The sequence below is a fragment of the Aspergillus karnatakaensis genome (genome assembly GCF_047715665.1).
Source record: "Aspergillus karnatakaensis strain CBS 102800 unplaced genomic scaffold BJY04scaffold_68, whole genome shotgun sequence".
Lineage (NCBI taxonomy): Eukaryota > Fungi > Ascomycota > Eurotiomycetes > Eurotiales > Aspergillaceae > Aspergillus > Aspergillus karnatakaensis.
In genome coordinates, this window is record NW_027395780.1 from 1 (window position 1) to 17,959 (window position 17,959).

Here is a 17,959-nt window from a genome sequence, read left to right on the forward strand (position 1 = left end):
GGAGTGAGGCATGTTTGAGACGTGTTCAGCAGACCAGCACCCAGCTCTTTAACTTTTCTAGCGCCCTGGAGATAAAGCAAACATGTGTCCCTCCCTCACACTAAAACGAAGCCCATTTCTCTGGAGAAACGAAGAAGGGAGAAAAACACCTCGAACACGCACCAACATGTACCCCTGGAAGGAGGGGCTTGATTCCTGGGCGCACGATATGGGCGTGCGAATCGACGCCCTGGGACTCGTCACTCTGTTGGGAGCAGAGGAGATGGACCGGAGCATTGGCCGACTGATGCCAAGTGCGTACTTTGACTACCTCCCCTTGCTCGGGGCGTTCACCATCGCCGGCAATCGATTTGTCGAAAAGACTCCCGGGTTCACAATGTACAACATCTCCGCGGGGATTATGACTACGGAGCTCGCCGGGTGGTTCTCGCGCTGGCTGCGCGCACAGGACTTGAAGCAGGTTCGCAGTATAGTCACTTGGAGTCTTGTCGACGGCGACAGCGCTAGCCCGCCGTGGAGACCCTATCATGTGTGGGGGCTTCTCATTGCTGTGCCGGTGCACGGATTTCTGATTGCCCTGAGTTTGCTGACCGGTGATTGGTGGGGATTCGCCAACGTGGTCAGTATGTTAGTCTCGGTTGTTGTGAGATGCCTGCTGGTCGGACAGAATCAAGCCGGGATTGACGCAAACATCGCGCAGGCGGAGGAGGAAGAGGCTACCAACAAACAGGGCAAGAAACAGAGCGAAACGCGGAAAGAAGGAGTTCAAGACGAACAGCCGCCCTGCCTACCCCCATCTCCCTCCCCGCTACCTCGCGATTCGAAAGCCCAGAAGAAGGACGGGGAAAAGCAAGTCACAGTTCTCGTTGTTACGGACGATTCCAAGATCGTCACCGTCCGCGCGCCAGGTTTTCTGATCAGGCCGGCGTTCACCACAAGGCCCGCTATTCAGAAACCCAATGTGTACCTTGCGTACAGATCAATCGGTTGGATCGCGTTCGCGGTGCATGTCATCAGCATTGGCATGGCAGCCTTCTACACGCAAATATTCTCCGTGGCACTTATTATCATCGCAACTGTTCTAACGGCATACAGGGTTGGCTGTGCCGACTCCCTGATCGCGCGCACCATCAGGAACAGATTTCCTTGCTGTAAACCTCACACCGATAATGCTGAGGCGCCGAGATTCCGAGTGACGTCGAGGCTCATGGCCAGTGTGTCAACATACCCAGCCGAGTACAGTGAATGGGAGCCGAGTCCCAAAAGAGAAATAGAGCAGCCACAGGCAACAATCGTCAGGACTAAGGAGGAGGGTGGCTCGCCGCAGCGAGGGCCATTTGGGGAAAGCCCATCGGCCGACTTGGAGAAAGCAGTGGTCTTACATAAGACTGCACTGAATAAAGTACCGGAGCGTCGCCGAGACTTGTATGTTTGGTTGGATCTGACACCAGAGGAGGAGGAGCTGATGGTTGCGTGGGCACTCATGCCCCGCAGCCAGAAGTGGATGCAACGCTATTTCGAGATGAAGGCTTATCACAGTAACAGGATAAAGTGACTCGTGTGTTGAGATAGAGTTCTACCATCAGATGTATCTACACGGACATGCCGATAGCAGTCAATTAAACTTGCGATAGCGCGCATTTACCTACACCTACCTCACGTGTTGTATTGTTTCCCTTGCCTTGGTGTTCACTGAGGGTGAAGCTTGAGCGTGATGTTCAAGCCAACCATCAGGGCGCAGCCCCCGTCTTCTGCCCTAGTTGGCGGAAAAGTATTATATTTAGTTCTGGCTATAGCCATAATTTTCAAGCCGAATGGTACAGCTTATGGGCAGTATCTTAAACGTTATTTGATCTCGCCTTCGCGCCTTCAGAGTTGAATGAATTCCAAGCTGCCTGAAATGATGGCCAACCAAATAAAAGACTTTGTGCATAGATGGGGATGCAGACACCCTCCTTCAAACCAATAGGTTTTGACGGTTCCGGCGCCTTTAATAAGACCTTTGGCTTGATGACTCCGACATTTTGCTGTCCGGACTTTGGCGACAGGCCTCATGCTGACTACAGCACATATCAAACCAACTCCGGTACAGCTTCCGGTCAACTCGCGGCTTAAGAGACTTGTACACAGATAGCGGATGATTGAACAGATAAATCTGCTGCTCACAGGTTACCAAATAATGGTCGTAGTTCCCCCGAACCAGTGACCCCAGAGCAGAGGCGAATTGCGGCGGATCCTCTCAAACCGTATGTCAATTCCCAGATAGAATCCCTTAGAGCAATGCGACACCGCCACGCTCGGGTAGGAGAATCGGTTGTTTTGGACGACCAATGCGACAAAAACGGGTTCCATGCTAGGTTCCGATACTGATGGCGACCGAGTCGACAGCGCATCGTGTACGGCCTCATGTACCATTAGAAACGCGCTATCAGCACAGAATGCACATCCTTTCAGCACTTGGTGGCATATATCTCCCAGTGTACCGAGATATATGGTCTCATGCTTGAACCGATGCAGTGAGCTTCCGCTGGTGTCGAGGAGGAGAGCGTTGAAGTTGATGGTTTGGCAAGTGGCGCATAGGTCTGGGTTTAGTGGCAGCTTGTCAAGCGTGCTGCGTGCTTCCTTTCTGCTGTCAATAGTTTCCTCGAGAAAGGCCTCCCGATTCTTTCGCCTCCGGCTCTCCATTATCAATGCACAAACTACTGATGATACTGCGAGGAGAGGAGGAGAAAGTTGTGAATGCAAGGCAAGGGGGGTAGGCGCTCACGTTACCGTACCTGGTCGTATCCTTGCCTCATCTCAATTAGTACAGCCTGAGGTGACCAGAGTCTGGATGGTGAGAGGCTGCGCCGCGTCAGTCCGACCATGTATAATGCAACAACGTACTCGTCCTGCTTGGACAAGATGTAAGCCTTGGCTCAGTGATCGAATTCGTTAAGCATACCCCGTATTTTCAAAGCGCTTTCATCCTGCGCACGACCATGATGTACGAGCAAGAGCACTTGTAGTTCCCTAAGAAGGTCTCCAAGTTTCCGCCATTACTTATATCCTAGTGACATACAATGTTAGCAAAACCGATCGAACTGGCCGGTTGCGTTCTGCTATATCTGCTAGGATAGATGAGACGTCTTGTCGTGTCAAGAGCAAGAGGGTTCTTGAGAGGACGACAGACTATCTTACATACTTGTACAATAGACATCAATGGGACGCCTGGCAACTTGGATTTCCAATCCAATACCCCTAGAATTATTTCAGATCCCAGATATAAATGGCCCTACCCAAGACATGTTAGCCTCCGATTGGACCCGAGGCGTGGTGCCCACAGTTCGGGGCTGTCATCTCGGGACCCGCCGAGTTGTGTAGTGTATTTTTTTTTTATGTTGCCTGGAGGACAGAAAGGAATAGTAATGTATGACTCTCAGAATTATCAAGCGTTGACAGCCGGGAAATACCATTTCGAACTACGGCTAACATAAGAATGTTAAAGTGGCCAGCAAGCACGTTACAGCCAAGTCTTGCTGGTGATAATGTATCCCAAAACAATCCAGGGACTCTACCCTTATAATTAACGCTCACCAGTGGAAAAATCTCCCAGTCCTAGCCATGTCCACTACGGACACCCAGCTGCCTCGCGGCCCTACTCTAAATTCACCACCGTCACCATCAACGAAGAAAGCATGGGGGGACAGATTCCAACACCACCCCGTCATAATCTCACTCTACTTAACCCTGTTTCTCTCCGCCCTCGACGTAACAATTGTCGCCCCGGCCCTTCCGATAATCGCTTCCAGTCTCTCCGCCACAACCTCCCAGTACACCTGGGTCGGAAGCGCGTACACGCTAGCCAGCACCTCGACGACCCCTCTCTGGGCGCGAATATCTGACATTTGGGGACGAAAGATAGTCCTCATGGTAACCAATGCTGTGTTTATGATTGGAAGTCTAGTTTGCGCATTGAGTATTTCGCCAATGATGCTTATTGGCGGTCGAGTCGTGCAAGGAATCGGAGGGGGAGGAATCATTGTTATGGTCACGATCATCATCTCCGACCTGTTTGAGTTACGCGTAAGGGCAAAATACTATGCGCTGACGGGAATTGGATGGGCGGTTGCGAGTGGCGTCGGACCCATCCTGGGGGGTGTCTTTACCGAGACCGTGGGCTGGAGGTGGTGTTGTACGTAGCCCTACCCCTTTCGATTCTGCGATACTAACAATGAATGCGAACAGTCTACATAAACCTCCCCTTCGACGGCCTCTCTTTCATCCTACTGCTCTTCTGCATGCGCCTCCCCAAACCCCCAATCCTCACAACCCCCGCAACCCTCCGCACCTTCGACTTCCTCGGCTCAACCCTCATAATAGCAGGAACAGTTCTCTTCCTCTACGGCCTCGAAAGCGGCTCCTCAGCATCCCACCCCTGGTCCTCAGCACACACCCTTGGTCTCCTCCTCGGCGGTCTCTCAATCCTAGCCCTCTTTATCACCTACGAGATCCGCTGGGCGAAGTCCCCAATTCTCCCAATCAAAACACTCTTCACAAAACGCACAATCCCGCCATTACTCACTGCAACACTCCACAACTTCACATTCATCCCATATACATACTTCAACCCCCTCTACTTCCAATCCCTCCTCGGCGTCCGCCCAATCCAGTCCGGATTGTACCTCTTCGCTCTCGTCCTCCCTTTATCCGCCGCAACACTTGCCTCAGGTCTCTACGTTAAGAGAACAGGATCATACAGACCTCTTATCTGGATCTCCGGAGCGATAATGCTTACAGGGACAGGACTGTTCATCTCCTTCTCGCAAACCCTCAACCTGGCCAAGATAGTGGTCTACCAACTTGTTGCGGGGATCGGTGCCGGCCCGCTCTTTCAAGCGCCGATGATTGCCTTTCAAGCGCAGTTGGAGGAGAGGGATGTGGCTAGTGGGAATGCCGCGTTGGCGTTCTTGAAGAATTTGGCGACGAGCTCGAGTCTTGTGCTGGGTGGAGTTGTGCTGCAGGGGTCTGCGGCTACGGGCAGTAGCCATGGTGGTATGGTTGATTTAGGTGATGAGGAAAGGGGCGTGTTCATGGAAGGCCTAAGAAACATGTGGGTGTTTTATACGGCTGTATGTGGGGTTATGTGGTTTTCTTCTTTTGTGATTAGGGGAAGGAGTTTGAGTCCTGGGGCGCAGAGTGGGGATGAAGAGGAAATTGAGGATGGGGATTGTTCTATAGGGAAGGAGGATGAAGGTTCCGAACGTAAACAGGGTACAGCAGCTGTTAATGTTGCTGATGATGTTGAACGCTGAAAGTAGCACGAGGGCGGTGCTCTCCTGGTGAACAGCCGCCAGCTTGTTGAAATATAGAGAGGGTGGTCGAAAGTCATATGAACCGCATGGTATTGCAGGTCGCTGTTTCCCTATACAGAAGACTGTAATATAGCAGCCAATTTAAGTATATGTTCAATACCACCACTAGACAGTCACCCATCCAGCTTTCAACCCACCCTTGATATTATTTCCTTTTGCCTTACATCGTTCCCGAATCTCGCGTGCGGCTACTTGCGCATGTCGAATGATCTCCATCTCTTTCTCTCTCCCACCATCTTCCAGCACCCCATCGCGAACCAGAATCTTTCCATCCACCATAACGAGGCTCACATCACGCCCCGTACATCCATGAACAACAGTTGTTGCAGCAGTTACTCCTCCCTCCTGACACCAATCCCACGGTCCAGCGCCCATACCACCACGTCCATACGGATCCAGCACGACGAGGTCTGCCTTCTTACCCACCTCCAGGCTTCCAATCTCTCCGTCAAGCCCTAAGGCGATTGCACCGTTGATAGTAGCTCCCTCAAGCGCTACTTCAGCCGGAACAAGCGACGCGTCGTTGTTTACGCCTTTGTGGAGGATAGACGCAAGATGCATCTCCTGGATCATGTCATAGTGATTTGAGCAGGGTGCACCATCAGTGCCCAAACCAACGGTGATTGGTCTAGGGGACGTGGTCTTCAACAGCTCCGGGATAGGCGCAACGCCAGAAGCGAGCTTAAGGTTCGATGTAGGGTTATGTGCAACTGCTGTTCTTGTTGATGCGAGAAGCGGTAGATCGATTTCTGTATCCAAGTTGACCATGTGCGCTAGGACTAGGTTATGTGTTTTCGACTGCTTCTCAATGCCGTTAGAGCTATCTGGGGTTGTGGTCGGTTGCCCGCAAAGCTTCGTGTCGCGGATAAACTCCATTGCGCTGCAGCCGTATACATCATGGTAAATCTCCCTGTCGCGTGGCGCTTCGACGCAGTGCATGGTGATCGATATGCCATGGGTTGCGCATGTCTCGCCTAGCTCACGATATAGAGATGCTGGTGCGCCGCGCGGTGTTCCTGCTGCAGCCCAGACGTGCAGACGACCATCGTACTTCTTGTGATCTTCCTGATGGCGATCAACAAGTGTGGAGACGGACATGTTGATGAGATCCTGGTCGCGCGGATCGGTGATAGAGAGTTGCCGGTTTGTTTCTGGAAACTTGACCAATTTGCCCTGGTCCATACATCAGCTCCGATTCGCGTTCTGATTGGAATAAAGGCAAACATACCAGACAACCGCGAATCCCCATCTCCCCCACAGCATCACAGACCTGATCCCACCCCGCTCGATATGTCACCATCGGGTCGAGGAATGTCGTCGTTCCGGTCTTCAGCATCTCGGCTATTGTCAGGCGTGCCGCATGGTAGCCATCCTGGCCTTCATAGCTAGATTCTAGTGGCCATATGGCGTCGCAAAGCCAGTTATGCAGCGGCAGGTCTTCGGCGAGGCCGCGGAGCAACGATTGGACGAGGTGAGCATGGATGTTAATCAGGCCGGGTATTATAATTTGACCCGTACAGTCCAGAACTTCAGCATCGAGGCCAAGATCTGGAGGTTGTCCCTTGCCGATAGCTGCAATTCTGTCGCCGCGGACTATCAGGTGTCCGTCACGGATGACTTCGCGAGCGGGGTTTACCGTGATGATCGTGGCGTGGTTGAATATGGTTGTCATATTTGCAAAGGCCAAAGGGTATTAGGCCGACCAGACGTGATACCTGGGGTTTTATGCAGCTAATAAGGCCTCCAGTTTGTATCAGACGGCGGAATCCCCCGCGGGGTGGAGGTTCGGCCGAGCCTTATCAGGCCCCCTATCGCCCCTATCACTCTGTTGCTCCAACTGATGGGCATAAAAGAAATGACATCTCGACTGAGAAGTGACGAATAATACTTTCGTCAGAATGGAGACCAAGTCTATTATACCGGACGCTGAACTGTATATCCCACCGTCGGAGGAAGGCGAGGTTGCTCCAGCCTCAAGATGGGAGGGATGGAGGCAGTACTGGACCAGTCGCCAGGGCTGGATTGGAGACTACGTATGTTTCCACTCCTTTACATCTCATTACACTGCTTACAATCAAAGGACTATCTGTATCTCATCACACCGAACATCTGGCCCCTGAATCGCAAATACAAAGGCGTCGAGCCTCCCTTCTATGGCCTCAACGATGAAGTCCCCATCCTGCTCACCCTACTCCTTGGGCTACAGCACGCGTTGACCATGATCGGCTCTGTCGTATCGCCACCTCTCGCAATAGCAGGCGGTGCTTTCTATCTGAACTCCGACCAAACGCAGTATCTCGTGTCCGCAGCGTTCATCACCACAGGAATCGCCACAGCCCTGCAGGTCACACGCCTCCACATCACTCGGACTCCGCTATACATCGGAACTGGATTGCTGTCAGTAGTCGCACCAACGTTCGACATTCTCGCTGTCGCATTCAACTATACTGAGCGCCGCTATACCATGGGCACATGTCCCACCGACTCCGACGGCGGCCGCCTTCCCTGCCCAGAAGCCTGGGGCGCCATGCTAGGCACAATGCTCTGTACCGTCTGGGTACAAATCGCAATGTCGCTCGTCCCACCACGGATCCTAGATCGCATCTTCCCAAAGATCGTCACTGGTAGTCTACTCCTGCTGATCGGTGTATACCTTATCGGCAACGGAATGCAGAACTGGGGCGGTTCAAGCAACTGCAACGGTGGAGCAGGATTCTATGAACTTTGTCCTGATATCTCGGCCCCAAAGCCCCTACCATGGTTTGCAGCCTTCTCTCTCTACGTATTTTCAACAGGTGGACAAAACAGAAACTAACACACCCAGGGGCGACCCCAAACTGATCGGCCTCGGCTTCAGCGTCTTTATAACCATAATCCTTATTGAATTCATCGGCTCCCCACTCATGAAATCCGCCTCCGTTATCCTCGGCCTCGCAGTCGGATGCACCATCTCCGGCGCAACGGGCTACTGGTCCAGAGATCAGATCGACGCTGCACCACTCGGCACATTCCTCTGGGTCCATACATTCAGCCTCTCTGTTGACGGCGCCCTCGTCCTCCCTTTACTGATACTATTCGTTGTTGAAGCGGTCAGCTGCATGCCTGATATTCTTGCTACGGCTGAGATCTCGAGAGTCGAGATTGAGGGGAAGGAATTCCAGAGTCGGATTCAAGGTGGGATTCTGTGTGATGGGATTGGGAGTTTGATTAGTGCGTTGGGGACGAGTCTGCCGATGGTGAGCCAGGCGGGGAATAATGGGGTGATTTCGTTGACGGGGTGTGCTGTACGTTTTCCCCTTATCATTTCATCTCTATGAAATAAGTACTAATCTGATGAGACATGTAGAGCCGCCGAGCAGGCTGGTGCGCCTCCGCCATCCTAATCCTCATGGGAATCCTGGGTAAATTCGGCGCTGTCTTCGGGTCCATGCCGCCCTCTGTTCTTGGCGGGATGCAGGTCTTCCTCTACTCCACGATCGCCGTCGCTGGTGTTCGCGTTCTGGCATTGGTGGACTTTACGCGTCGGAATCGGTTCATCCTAACAGCGGCGTTGGGGATTGGGTTTATGGACATTGTTTCGCCGACCTGGTTTAGTAAGGTGCTGGCGTATGAGGGTGGTAATGTGAATCTGCAGGGGTTCTTGCAGGGCGTTAATCTGATTGTTGAGACGCCGTTTATTATTGCGGCTGTTGTGGGTGTGTTTTTGAACTTGATTTTGAGTGACGAGAAGGAGAAGAATATTGGAGGGGAAGGGGGGTTGCCGACTGCTGGTTAGGGTTTGTGTACTTCGGGGCCTGGAGATGCCTTCAATATGCTGTTCTCCGTCTTTCATTAAACAAGCAAGTTTCTGCTTCTTTGAGGCAGCGCCTTTAAGGAATACCAGATATTTGAGTGATTGTGCATACCTATGACCTACCTAAAACCATTTGCAACTAGACTGATTAAAGATATCGTAGATAGGCATCTGCCCAGTATCATGAGACAACTCGTCACAGTCCACGATACTAATCTTATCACGTTCTACGTCCAGCCTATATCTATTCCCACGCTTAACAACCCACTACACTAACCCAAATATTCTTCAACAGGTTACACAGACATCAAACTCCTGTAGTCACTCACATCTTCAAGCATCCAAGCTGCCGACATACACTTCATACCAAATAGCAAACCACACAAAGCGGTAGTGAAACTTACATGCAGGTGGCTAGAAAAGACAGTCTTGCATTTCATCCCCTGCCCTAGAAGCCCTCTGTTCCATCCGGTCCCGATCCTGGTGTTTTCGACGAACATGCTCCGCAAGATTATCCTTCCTATTACAAGTCTTCGTGCACCCAGGCGCAGAACATTTGTGGGCATTTGGTGAGATATGGTTGTTCTCAACATGGCGCCGCAATTCTGCTACCCGAGAGAAAATCCCCGTGTATGGGCAGTCTTTCCATCCGCATCGAATTATTTCGCGGGGTTGTGCCTGTGAGCTGTTTTGTTACTTGGTACGTGTCTCTTGACTTTATACTTTGGGATGGGGGTGCTTACACTGAGTGGAGTTTAGTTGCTTCAATTAGTTGTGTGGTATCTGTGCCACTGGCGCTGTTCGTGCTTTGTGTATATGGATGTTGCGAACGAATATCATGGTCTGGGCTGGGCAAGGCTTGACTACTGTTGAGGTTTGAATGGAGCGCAGGGTTGTCGAGTTGGTGATTTGCTGTATTTGTATACACAGGCGCTATTTGGGATGAACTCCAATGTGAATAGCTTGGCAACAGTGTGTCGTGGACGGGAGAACAGAACGTAGGGTTACTCTGCGGTGCAGCCAAGTCGAAGTCGGGTGCCTGGGGGGGTATGAAATAGCCCTCCACCATGAGATGTTCAGGGACTTGCAGTAATTCCGTATTTCTAGCCCAGTCCTCTTCTGCTGCGGTATCCTCGATATAGCAGCTCAGGTCGTATGTGTCCAAGGTCATAATGGAGTTGATGGTACGAAAAACTGAGTTTTAAAGATGAAAGACGATTGGAATGTGGCAGAAGGCTGCGCAAGATCGCTCTAGCTTGAGTTAGTTGGAGACAAAAGTGCGAGAATTACTGAGAGTATGCTGGCTCTTATATGCTCTGAGTTGCTTACTACTTAATCTTCAGGGCAATTGAGCCTACATTCACTCTTCTACGAGAATTCCGCTGGACCTGGAGCATCCCCGGGTAGGTAAATCGGGGGTCTCCGGCTCTCACTCCGACTCACGCTAAAACGGGGAGAAATGGGGAGAAATGGGCACTAAAAGTCCCAACAAGTCCTTTGATTGGTCCAAGCTTCAAGGCGACGTACATACGCCAGGGCTCAAGTAGAGATCTTTTATCACACAGCCAATCATCTCCACTCGCTGTCCGATCTACAATTCTACACCGCCAGACAAGCTTGGTTATCAAAATCCAGTCTTCGGGAGTATCCTCCATAGCTTGCAGAAATTGCGAACGTGGATCCCAGGTTTTCAAGCTCCGCACCCCACCAGATTTACTAGTTAAACATAAACACTAGTATTCAAATATTCTAGTCACCAACTTCCCTGTATTTCTTCCCTCAAACAGCCTCATCCAGATAGCGGGAACCTCTTCGAACTTCGCTTCCACCAGTGTCTCCAACGAGTCGTCGAGAACAATCTTCCCATCTTTCCAAGCCTGGACCAGGAAGTCCATCACCTCGTCAGTTTTGTCTAGATAGTGCAGCACGCTGAAGCCGTAGATGGTGACACCCTCCGGAACAATCCTCTGTACCGCCACAACGCGATCTAATCAGCATGTTGTTTGATTTTCGAAAATTTCTAAAGGGTGGCAGTCAACTCACGAATATATTTCTGATCCCATGCGGCTCTGCACGGTTGTAATCACCGATTGCGCCGCTACGAATCGAGGTATGTTAGCACCGTTTATTGAGACGTTTAGGGGTCAGAAACATACCAGAGAGCAATCCGTCCAAACGTCTTCATACGAGGGATCATGAGCTCCATGAGTGATCCTCCAACATTATCTACCTCCACAGTTAGTGACCCGAGACCATTTCTCCGAAGAGTGTGACAACAATACCAAAGAACACATCAACACCCCCCTCCGTCTCCCTCACCAAATCCTGCTCAAAGCCATCCTTCTTATAGTTGATGCAAACATCCGCCCCCAACTTCTCAACCCAGCGACACTTCTCATCGCTCCCAGCAATCCCAATAACCTAGAAACAACCAGATATCAGCCTTCCGCACACCAAGAGCAGACACGGAAACTGATAAACAAACCCTCTTAGCACCCAAAATCCCCCTGGCAATCTGCACCGCAATACTCCCCACCGCGCCCGCCGCCCCACTAATCACAACCGTATCCTCCTTCCCCGCCTTCGCCTTGTCGATAAGCCCATAGTACGCCGTTAGCCCGGACCACCCCAGCGCACCGTGGTAGTGGCCGAGACTCAAGCCCTCGAGTGGCTTCACCACGCGCAGCTCTGCGATCTCGTGCACGGCGTACTCGGACCACGTTGTTCTGCCGAAGACGATCGAGCCGACGGGGAGGTCAGACGGGGATCCGGACTCGATGACTTCGGCGAGCGCCATGGAGGCGAGCGGCTCGCCTTTCGCCAGAGGGGGGATCCAGAGGCGTTGAGCCGGGTCGTTGGAGAAGAGGGTGGGTTTTATCAAGGCTTGGGTTGGAGTTATGGTTGGGAGAGAGTTGGTGGTTAGGGTGAAGGTGGGCGAGGGGCCGGTGAGGGAGGGGAGGGTGGTGGGTTGGGTGTTCAGAACCCATTGGCGGGTTGAGGAGGGCATGATGAGTATTTGGAGTAGTGGAATAGAATGGTGATGGGAATGAGGTACTGAGCATGGAATGGATTCAATCAGGGATGGTTGGTCAGCAAGGGGCTTTATATACTTCCACTTGACTCGGCAACGGGGGTACTGCAAACCTGTCCGGCGCTGATCAATAGAGAAGCAAACCATCCAAATGTTTGTCAGTCTGGGTTGATAATCCCAATCAACGGCTTGGCCGGAGTTGAGTACAAAGCTTGGCCTCGCGAAAAGTTGCCAAGGGGATCTTTGCTTAGGGCTGCTTGTCCTATCAGAACCGCCTCCTGCCGGCATCCCGCCTGGCATCCCACTTGGCCCGTCAGCCTCGAGTCATGACCGCGCTGTATACGCACGTAGCCACCTGCATTGAATCAACGATCCAGGTCTGAATGAATACGAAAAGGGACCCTGCACAGACCTGACTAATTCGTATCTTGTCATCATCCGGTTGCTTGTAAAGCATTTGCAGCCCGGCTGCTGCCTCTCTCGGTCTACCTACCTATGTTGGTAGCCCTGTCTCAAAAGTCTATCTAGATATTATATTCTGCTTAACCCTAAGACCGTGATCTTGCATATGCATAAGACTCAGAGACTAGCCTGCAACCTCTACCACGATGAGCGATTGCATCATACCAACATTTTGGAGTGCCAGGATTTTGTAACGAAGATAAGAACAATAAAGCACTAGTAAGGGATATTGGCCTCTTCAAAGAGTAGAGGTTATTGAATTATATAGACAAGCCGTATTTCGTTGTTTTAACTTGTTAATTCGATCAGTTAGCCTGCAACACCACTGATCTGGTCCATAACAGGCGTGCAATAATATATGTGATAACGCACACTGATGACCCGAATAAGCTTCATTGCAAAGAACTAAGTGCAAGAGGTCATTTGGACTACTACAAGATTGTCTGTATCAAGCCCCTGTGCAGGTGTTACGCTTGGATTCGGTACATGATCTGAGGGACTGATCCAGCGCCACAGCAGCCTCAGGCATGAACTCCGGTCGGAGCAAACCGCTTGCAAAACCAGCGGACGATGCGGCGAAACAACCCTGGCGGATTGTCCAATCATCCGCCGCTATTCTCAGATCGCGTGGGAGGCGTTCGGTCTGCAGATTCTAGACCCTGGCTACAATCCTTTTATTTACCCCTGATGGACCCCGAAGAAAGATCTCCAGATCGCAAATTTCTTATTCTTTTTGTCTGATATTCTCGATATTAACCCGTCCACTCGTTGATCATTTCTTATTCACTGTTAACATGCTCTCCAAGTCACTCCTTCTGCCCGCAATGGCCTCCCTGGCTTACGCCGAGAGCACCGTCACCTCCATGTTCATGTACGGCTCTGATCCCCAGCCGCTCGCTGCCTCGATTGTTGGAAACGTAAGTGATATCTATCGCAACCACCTGTCCAGAACGCACTGACATTATGCAGGACGCCACTGCAACGACCTACCTCATCAACTGCACCCCTGGCACCCCCGGCGACGAATGCGGCATGGGACCCGGCATGACCCTCATCGCGCGCAAAGACGTGACAAGCTGGATCTTCGACGACGCTCCATCGTTGTATGTATTTCCCACTCTTGTCTTTCCCACTTCAATTCCGATCTATCCCGAGCGAGCAAACTAATATATTACCCAACAGTGTATACACCGCCCAATGCTCAATCAAAGGCACAGACGCCATCTGCACCGAGAGCGCCGGCGGCCCCGACGCCAACTTCCCTGGTGTCGAGACGACTACCACGACCGTAGACTACCAGCCTGTCACGATTACTGCGGGGTCAATTACAGACGCCGAGCCTACCGCAACGTCTACTGCTGAGTCTACCGATTCTGTCGCGGAATCGACTCAGACTAGCTCTGCTGCTCAGGCTTCTGAGACGGCGTCGCAAACTGCCTCTGAGACTGAAAGCGCGACGGAGACGGAGACTGGCGATGCCGAGGATGCGACGCCTACCGGTGCTGCTGTTCGGTTGACTGGTACTGCTAGCGCGGTGTTCGCTGCAGTCGCTGTCGCTGTGGGGTTAGGTCTTGCTCTTTGATTGCTGTCGATGTTGTCGATATATGTACCATAATCTATGTTGATTTCTTGATCATTGATCGAAGAATCTGTACAGAATCTGGATATAGACAGGATTACCCAGTGCGATCCGAAATATAGAGGCTGTTCCTTGCATAACTCATTCTATACCAACGCGGAAGGCGCGATAGCAGCTTAGGTGTCCATTTGGCAGGCACGACCGAGGCAGATTGGTATGGCAGGCGCAACCATTGTTTCCTAGGCGACATCGACTCTGCTGTCGGCCGTGACTTCCGCATTCATGGTCGTTAAAGAAAAGGAAGGTGCGACCGCCGTTACTGGACCAACAGGTCCATCGCTCCTTCCATATACCTGGCGTGCTCTACAAGGGCAGGTGCGACTAGCGGCGTAGAGTGAAAGTGGCAGGTACGTCCTACGATCACGATGAACTTCCACAGCTGCTGTACCTAGACACCTGAACAGGTATTTAGCCGATCTGCTCCGCCGGAGATCACGTCAGTCGAGAGGGACAATATCTCCGGTGGAGGGGGTGTGGGGAAGTGATCGACATCATAGGCAGCGTCATTGAAGACACTTAGTACTCCAGTATTTAAGCTGTTTCTGCAGGAGAAACTATATATGCCGGCTTGCCTCCCCAGCTGCGTAGGCACTAGCAAGCGCACACTGGCGTAGTATTCCCCTATCCAATTTTGCCACCATGCGTCTTCTATCTTCCCTTCTATCAACCACATCCCTCCTGACACTCGCAGCTGCAGCTGTCCTCCCTCGTCAGGATGAACCCTACGTCGGGTATCTTCTTTCCACCTTCACCGATGTAGACCCCCGGGTCTTCTGGTATCTGTCCGACGCAGAAAACCCACTGGCCTTCACCCCACTAAATGGAGGTAATCCCGTCCTGGGATCAACAGTCGGCACGCGTGCCGTGAGGGATATCTTCCTTACAACCAACGACGCTCGGTCCGAGTTCTTCGTCATTGCCACTGGTACAAACACAATCCTCTCACAGTCTGGCATCAGTATATGCTCATAAATAACTCTTACCAGACCTCGACATCAACGCCCCCGGCTTCTCCTGGGACGAAGCAACCCGCCGCGGCAGCCGGGGCCTGACAATCTGGCGGTCCGAGAACCTAATCGACTGGTCAGAACCTACTCTCTCCACGTAAGCCCCTCCCCCCTATTTGAACATGCCGTACAGCCACTAACAACCACAGCATCGAAGACCCAACCGCCGGCATGGCCTGGGCCCCCTCCGTCGTCTACAACGCCACAGAATCAACCTACTACCTCTTCTGGGCCTCGCGGCTATACTCCGACTCCGACCCCACGCACTCCGGAACCGCAACCCTCGACCGAATCCGCTACACCACAACAACCGATTTCAAATCCTTTGCTCCGGCCGCAGACTACCTCGCCCTTGATGAGGAGGAAATTCCACTCATCGACCAGGAGTTCTTACAGCTTACTGGAGATGGAGAGGAAGGGACATACATCCGCTTCCTCAAAGACGAACTCCCGCTGCACGTTTACCAGGAAGTCTCCACCACTGGCCTGTCTGGACAATGGACGCGCTCGCCTTCTCCGGAGAATAGTGGGTATATTGCGACGAGTGTCTTTGAGGGTCCTGCTGCTTTCCCAGATGTTAATGTCCCCGGACGGTATTATCTGCTGATGGATAACTATGAGCAGTATGTGCCGTTTGTGACGGATGATGTGCTCTCCGGGGTGTGGGAGGAGTTGGATTTGCAGGCTGTGGGGTTGCCGACGGGGTTGAAGCATGGGAATGTTATTCCGTTGACTGAAAGCGAGTATGGCGCTGTTGTTGGAAGGTATGGGTCTTAAGCTTTTGGAATACTGTGTATGGTATGATTTAGGCTGGTTTCCTTCTACAGCTGCGGAGTATGAATGCTGTTTTGACTGCTTCTTGGCAAGCGAGGGACGGAAAAATGAAGTCAATCTCCCGCGTGGACTCCATCGGGGATTTTCCGTCCAGGGAAAGACACCGGGGTAGGGCTGTGGGGAACTCCGCAGTGTCCTCCGTTGCAGAACAGGGATTTTGTCTGAAGAATGCGGGGTTGGTTTAGATTGAGGTATCGAATCAAACTATGACTGCATCCTTTGTAACTGGGAATTGTGCTAAGAATACTATCCTAGTACTCCGAGCCCTCTGCCTACGAATCATCCATCCAACTCAAACCTCCTGCCTGATATACGGAATCCCAGTCAGCTTAAACGTCCGCTCATTCAGCACAGGCTCCTGCACCGGCCTATCCCGGCTCTTCGGGCACGGCTCCCCATCCCTCGTCGCAACATTCGACCCCGCAACATGCACCGCGTTCGGCCAGTGTGTCGTCCCGAGTCGCTCTGTACCACAAAAACACTTAGTTGGAACGTTCTTAACCAGACCTAGCTCGCCGAACAAAAAGGGCCAGGGATACATACTCTCAAAAGCCCCCCTCTTCCTGACCAAATCCTCCTGACTCGCCTCTTTAACCGGCATGTAGCAAGTATAAATCGCCAACCGATCCTGTTCCCCCTTCGGGGGTAGGTTATAGTGCGGCGTGCGGCTATCCCATACGATCAAATCCCCTGGCTCCGCGCAGACTTTGTGCCATTTCAATCCGTGGTCGGATAGCCATTTCATGCCGTGGTCTGTGAAGCCGAACCATTCGGGTGTCCAGGCGGGGATGCGTGGCTCGTTGGCCATCTCGCGGTGGAATTGCTCGGAGAGGATGTGCCCGCCTGGGCAGACGATGAGCCCGCCGTCGGTGGGGCCGGCGGGGTTGAGGTTTACGAGGCCTTGCAGACCTAGTCAGGGAGTTTAGGGTTAGTTGAGTGGTACGCTGGGAGGAGGGAGAAGGGAGGCGTACAGCGGAATCCGGGCTTGGATGGGTCTTGGTCTTGGTGGGGCCAGGGCTTGCTGCATGGTGTTAGCTGAGATACTGCAGTGGCGTGAAGGAACAAGGCACATACTTCTCTGGCATATCCTTGCGACTGATAATAGCAGTATGTTAGTATCCATCTCAATCGCTACCACGAGACAACTATGATGCGCGTCGGGAATGCCAACAGGAAAGGAGATGACATACTTTGCAAACTGCACATTCACCACATCGAAGGAGACAATCAAGTCTTCGTCATCGTATACCTTTGCAAACGCATCAATGACACCTGGCTCGCCACGGATGTCCCACACCCATTTTTCGTGTGTCACGCCGTAGGCTAGGATCATGCCCTTTTCATTGATGACGGGTAGGTTGGCCGGTTTGATCGTGGAAGGATCGTTGCGGTTATAGCCGAGGCCGCTACCATGGTACCCGTTAGTCCATACATATCAGGCGAACGGCTTGGGGATAAAGAGACAGCAATAGCAAGGCAGCCAGAGAGGTTGACGCACAAGCCCTCAAGATAAGAATAGTACTCATCAGCATATTTCTTCGCGCGATCAAGCGGGATCGCACCCTTGACGACGGCATAGCCATCACGGTTGAGTGCGTCACGGAAATCACCGTAGTTTTTCGGAGCGCCATCAAGAGCCATGCGGCCCTTGAGCTGTGTTCCGGACACGGTCAGGCTGGGGTTGACTTCGGTTGTTGTGGTGGACATTTTTCTTGAGCTATTCGAACTTGGGCTGCAGCTGTGGAGTGGAGAAAACGTGATGAGGTTCGACTTGGGACGTGTCTTGACCGAGTTTGATTTGTGAGTTTTATGTGATGTACAAGTTGCTCCCTGGCAACT

At 52.1% G+C, this 17,959-nt stretch overlaps 9 protein-coding genes across 9 annotated transcripts; 5 read left to right on the plus strand and 4 right to left on the minus strand.

Moving 5' to 3' along the window:
* On the plus strand, positions 1-1,742 carry BJY04DRAFT_200029 (uncharacterized protein). Its single transcript, XM_073712861.1, has one exon. It carries the CDS (start codon positions 83-85, stop codon positions 1,553-1,555), a length of 1,473 nt encoding a protein of 490 aa, XP_073566136.1. The 5' UTR covers positions 1-82; the 3' UTR covers positions 1,556-1,742.
* Positions 1,743-2,169: 427 nt separating this feature from the next.
* Positions 2,170-2,685, minus strand: BJY04DRAFT_223112 (uncharacterized protein; the record flags this gene model as incomplete). Its single annotated transcript, XM_073717601.1, has 1 exon — positions 2,170-2,685. One exon carries the CDS (start codon positions 2,683-2,685, stop codon positions 2,170-2,172), a length of 516 nt encoding a protein of 171 aa, XP_073566137.1.
* Positions 2,686-3,377: 692 nt separating this feature from the next.
* Positions 3,378-5,294, plus strand: BJY04DRAFT_231661 (MDR family MFS transporter; the record flags this gene model as incomplete). The annotated part of the gene is made up of 4 exons (XM_073719591.1): positions 3,378-3,404; positions 3,580-4,174; positions 4,228-5,178; positions 5,221-5,294. 4 exons carry the CDS (start codon positions 3,378-3,380, stop codon positions 5,292-5,294), a joined length of 1,647 nt encoding a protein of 548 aa, XP_073566138.1.
* A 49-nt stretch (positions 5,295-5,343) lies between these two features.
* BJY04DRAFT_200032 (amidohydrolase family protein) lies at positions 5,344-7,033 on the minus strand. Its single transcript, XM_073712862.1, has 2 exons — positions 6,586-7,033; positions 5,344-6,530 (listed from the first exon to the last, which is right to left on the minus strand). The coding sequence occupies exons 1-2, from the start codon at positions 7,024-7,026 to the stop codon at positions 5,460-5,462; spliced, it is 1,512 nt and encodes a 503-aa protein (XP_073566139.1). The 5' UTR covers positions 7,027-7,033; the 3' UTR covers positions 5,344-5,459.
* Positions 7,034-7,252: 219 nt separating this feature from the next.
* BJY04DRAFT_231662 (permease family-domain-containing protein) lies at positions 7,253-9,195 on the plus strand (the record flags this gene model as incomplete). The annotated part of the gene is made up of 4 exons (XM_073719592.1): positions 7,253-7,387; positions 7,435-8,114; positions 8,179-8,638; positions 8,701-9,195. The coding sequence occupies 4 exons, from the start codon at positions 7,253-7,255 to the stop codon at positions 9,127-9,129; spliced, it is 1,704 nt and encodes a 567-aa protein (XP_073566140.1). The 3' UTR covers positions 9,130-9,195.
* Positions 9,196-10,880: 1,685 nt separating this feature from the next.
* Positions 10,881-12,183, minus strand: BJY04DRAFT_231665 (MDR family NADP-dependent oxidoreductase; the record flags this gene model as incomplete). The annotated part of the gene is made up of 5 exons (XM_073719593.1): positions 11,633-12,183; positions 11,430-11,568; positions 11,304-11,373; positions 11,191-11,245; positions 10,881-11,114 (listed from the first exon to the last, which is right to left on the minus strand). The coding sequence occupies exons 1-5, from the start codon at positions 12,152-12,154 to the stop codon at positions 10,881-10,883; spliced, it is 1,020 nt and encodes a 339-aa protein (XP_073566141.1). The 5' UTR covers positions 12,155-12,183.
* A 1,156-nt stretch (positions 12,184-13,339) lies between these two features.
* BJY04DRAFT_142848 (putative GPI anchored protein) lies at positions 13,340-14,269 on the plus strand. The gene is made up of 3 exons (XM_073708712.1): positions 13,340-13,557; positions 13,610-13,743; positions 13,823-14,269. Exons 1-3 carry the CDS (start codon positions 13,435-13,437, stop codon positions 14,220-14,222), a joined length of 657 nt encoding a protein of 218 aa, XP_073566142.1. The 5' UTR covers positions 13,340-13,434; the 3' UTR covers positions 14,223-14,269.
* A 440-nt stretch (positions 14,270-14,709) lies between these two features.
* Positions 14,710-16,340, plus strand: BJY04DRAFT_231669 (glycoside hydrolase family 43 protein). Its single transcript, XM_073719594.1, has 3 exons — positions 14,710-15,204; positions 15,266-15,383; positions 15,436-16,340. The coding sequence occupies exons 1-3, from the start codon at positions 14,919-14,921 to the stop codon at positions 16,061-16,063; spliced, it is 1,032 nt and encodes a 343-aa protein (XP_073566143.1). The 5' UTR covers positions 14,710-14,918; the 3' UTR covers positions 16,064-16,340.
* Positions 16,164-17,827, minus strand: BJY04DRAFT_231671 (uncharacterized protein; the record flags this gene model as incomplete). The annotated part of the gene is made up of 6 exons (XM_073719595.1): positions 16,164-16,585; positions 16,664-17,029; positions 17,092-17,155; positions 17,195-17,198; positions 17,311-17,526; positions 17,619-17,827. 6 exons carry the CDS (start codon positions 17,825-17,827, stop codon positions 16,413-16,415), a joined length of 1,032 nt encoding a protein of 343 aa, XP_073566144.1. The 3' UTR covers positions 16,164-16,412.
* Positions 17,828-17,959: the final 132 nt, after the last annotated feature.

Excerpts from the sequence above, each read along its gene's own strand:
- BJY04DRAFT_200029 (XM_073712861.1), top strand. The coding sequence starts at position 83 with ATGTGTCCCTCCCTCACACTAAAACGAAGCCCATTTCTCTGGAGAAAC.
- BJY04DRAFT_200032 (XM_073712862.1), bottom strand. The coding sequence starts at position 7,026 with ATGACAACCATATTCAACCACGCCACGATCATCACGGTAAACCCCGCT. Across the intron at positions 6,531-6,585 it reads AGATGGGGATTCGCGGTTGT|CAGGGCAAATTGGTCAAGTT; the intron begins CTGGTATGTTTG and ends TGATGTATGGAC.
- BJY04DRAFT_142848 (XM_073708712.1), top strand. The coding sequence starts at position 13,435 with ATGCTCTCCAAGTCACTCCTTCTGCCCGCAATGGCCTCCCTGGCTTAC. Across the intron at positions 13,558-13,609 it reads CTGCCTCGATTGTTGGAAAC|GACGCCACTGCAACGACCTA; the intron begins GTAAGTGATATC and ends GACATTATGCAG. Across the intron at positions 13,744-13,822 it reads TTCGACGACGCTCCATCGTT|TGTATACACCGCCCAATGCT; the intron begins GTATGTATTTCC and ends ATTACCCAACAG.
- BJY04DRAFT_231669 (XM_073719594.1), top strand. The coding sequence starts at position 14,919 with ATGCGTCTTCTATCTTCCCTTCTATCAACCACATCCCTCCTGACACTC. Across the intron at positions 15,205-15,265 it reads GTTCTTCGTCATTGCCACTG|ACCTCGACATCAACGCCCCC; the intron begins GTACAAACACAA and ends AACTCTTACCAG. Across the intron at positions 15,384-15,435 it reads TCAGAACCTACTCTCTCCAC|CATCGAAGACCCAACCGCCG; the intron begins GTAAGCCCCTCC and ends TAACAACCACAG.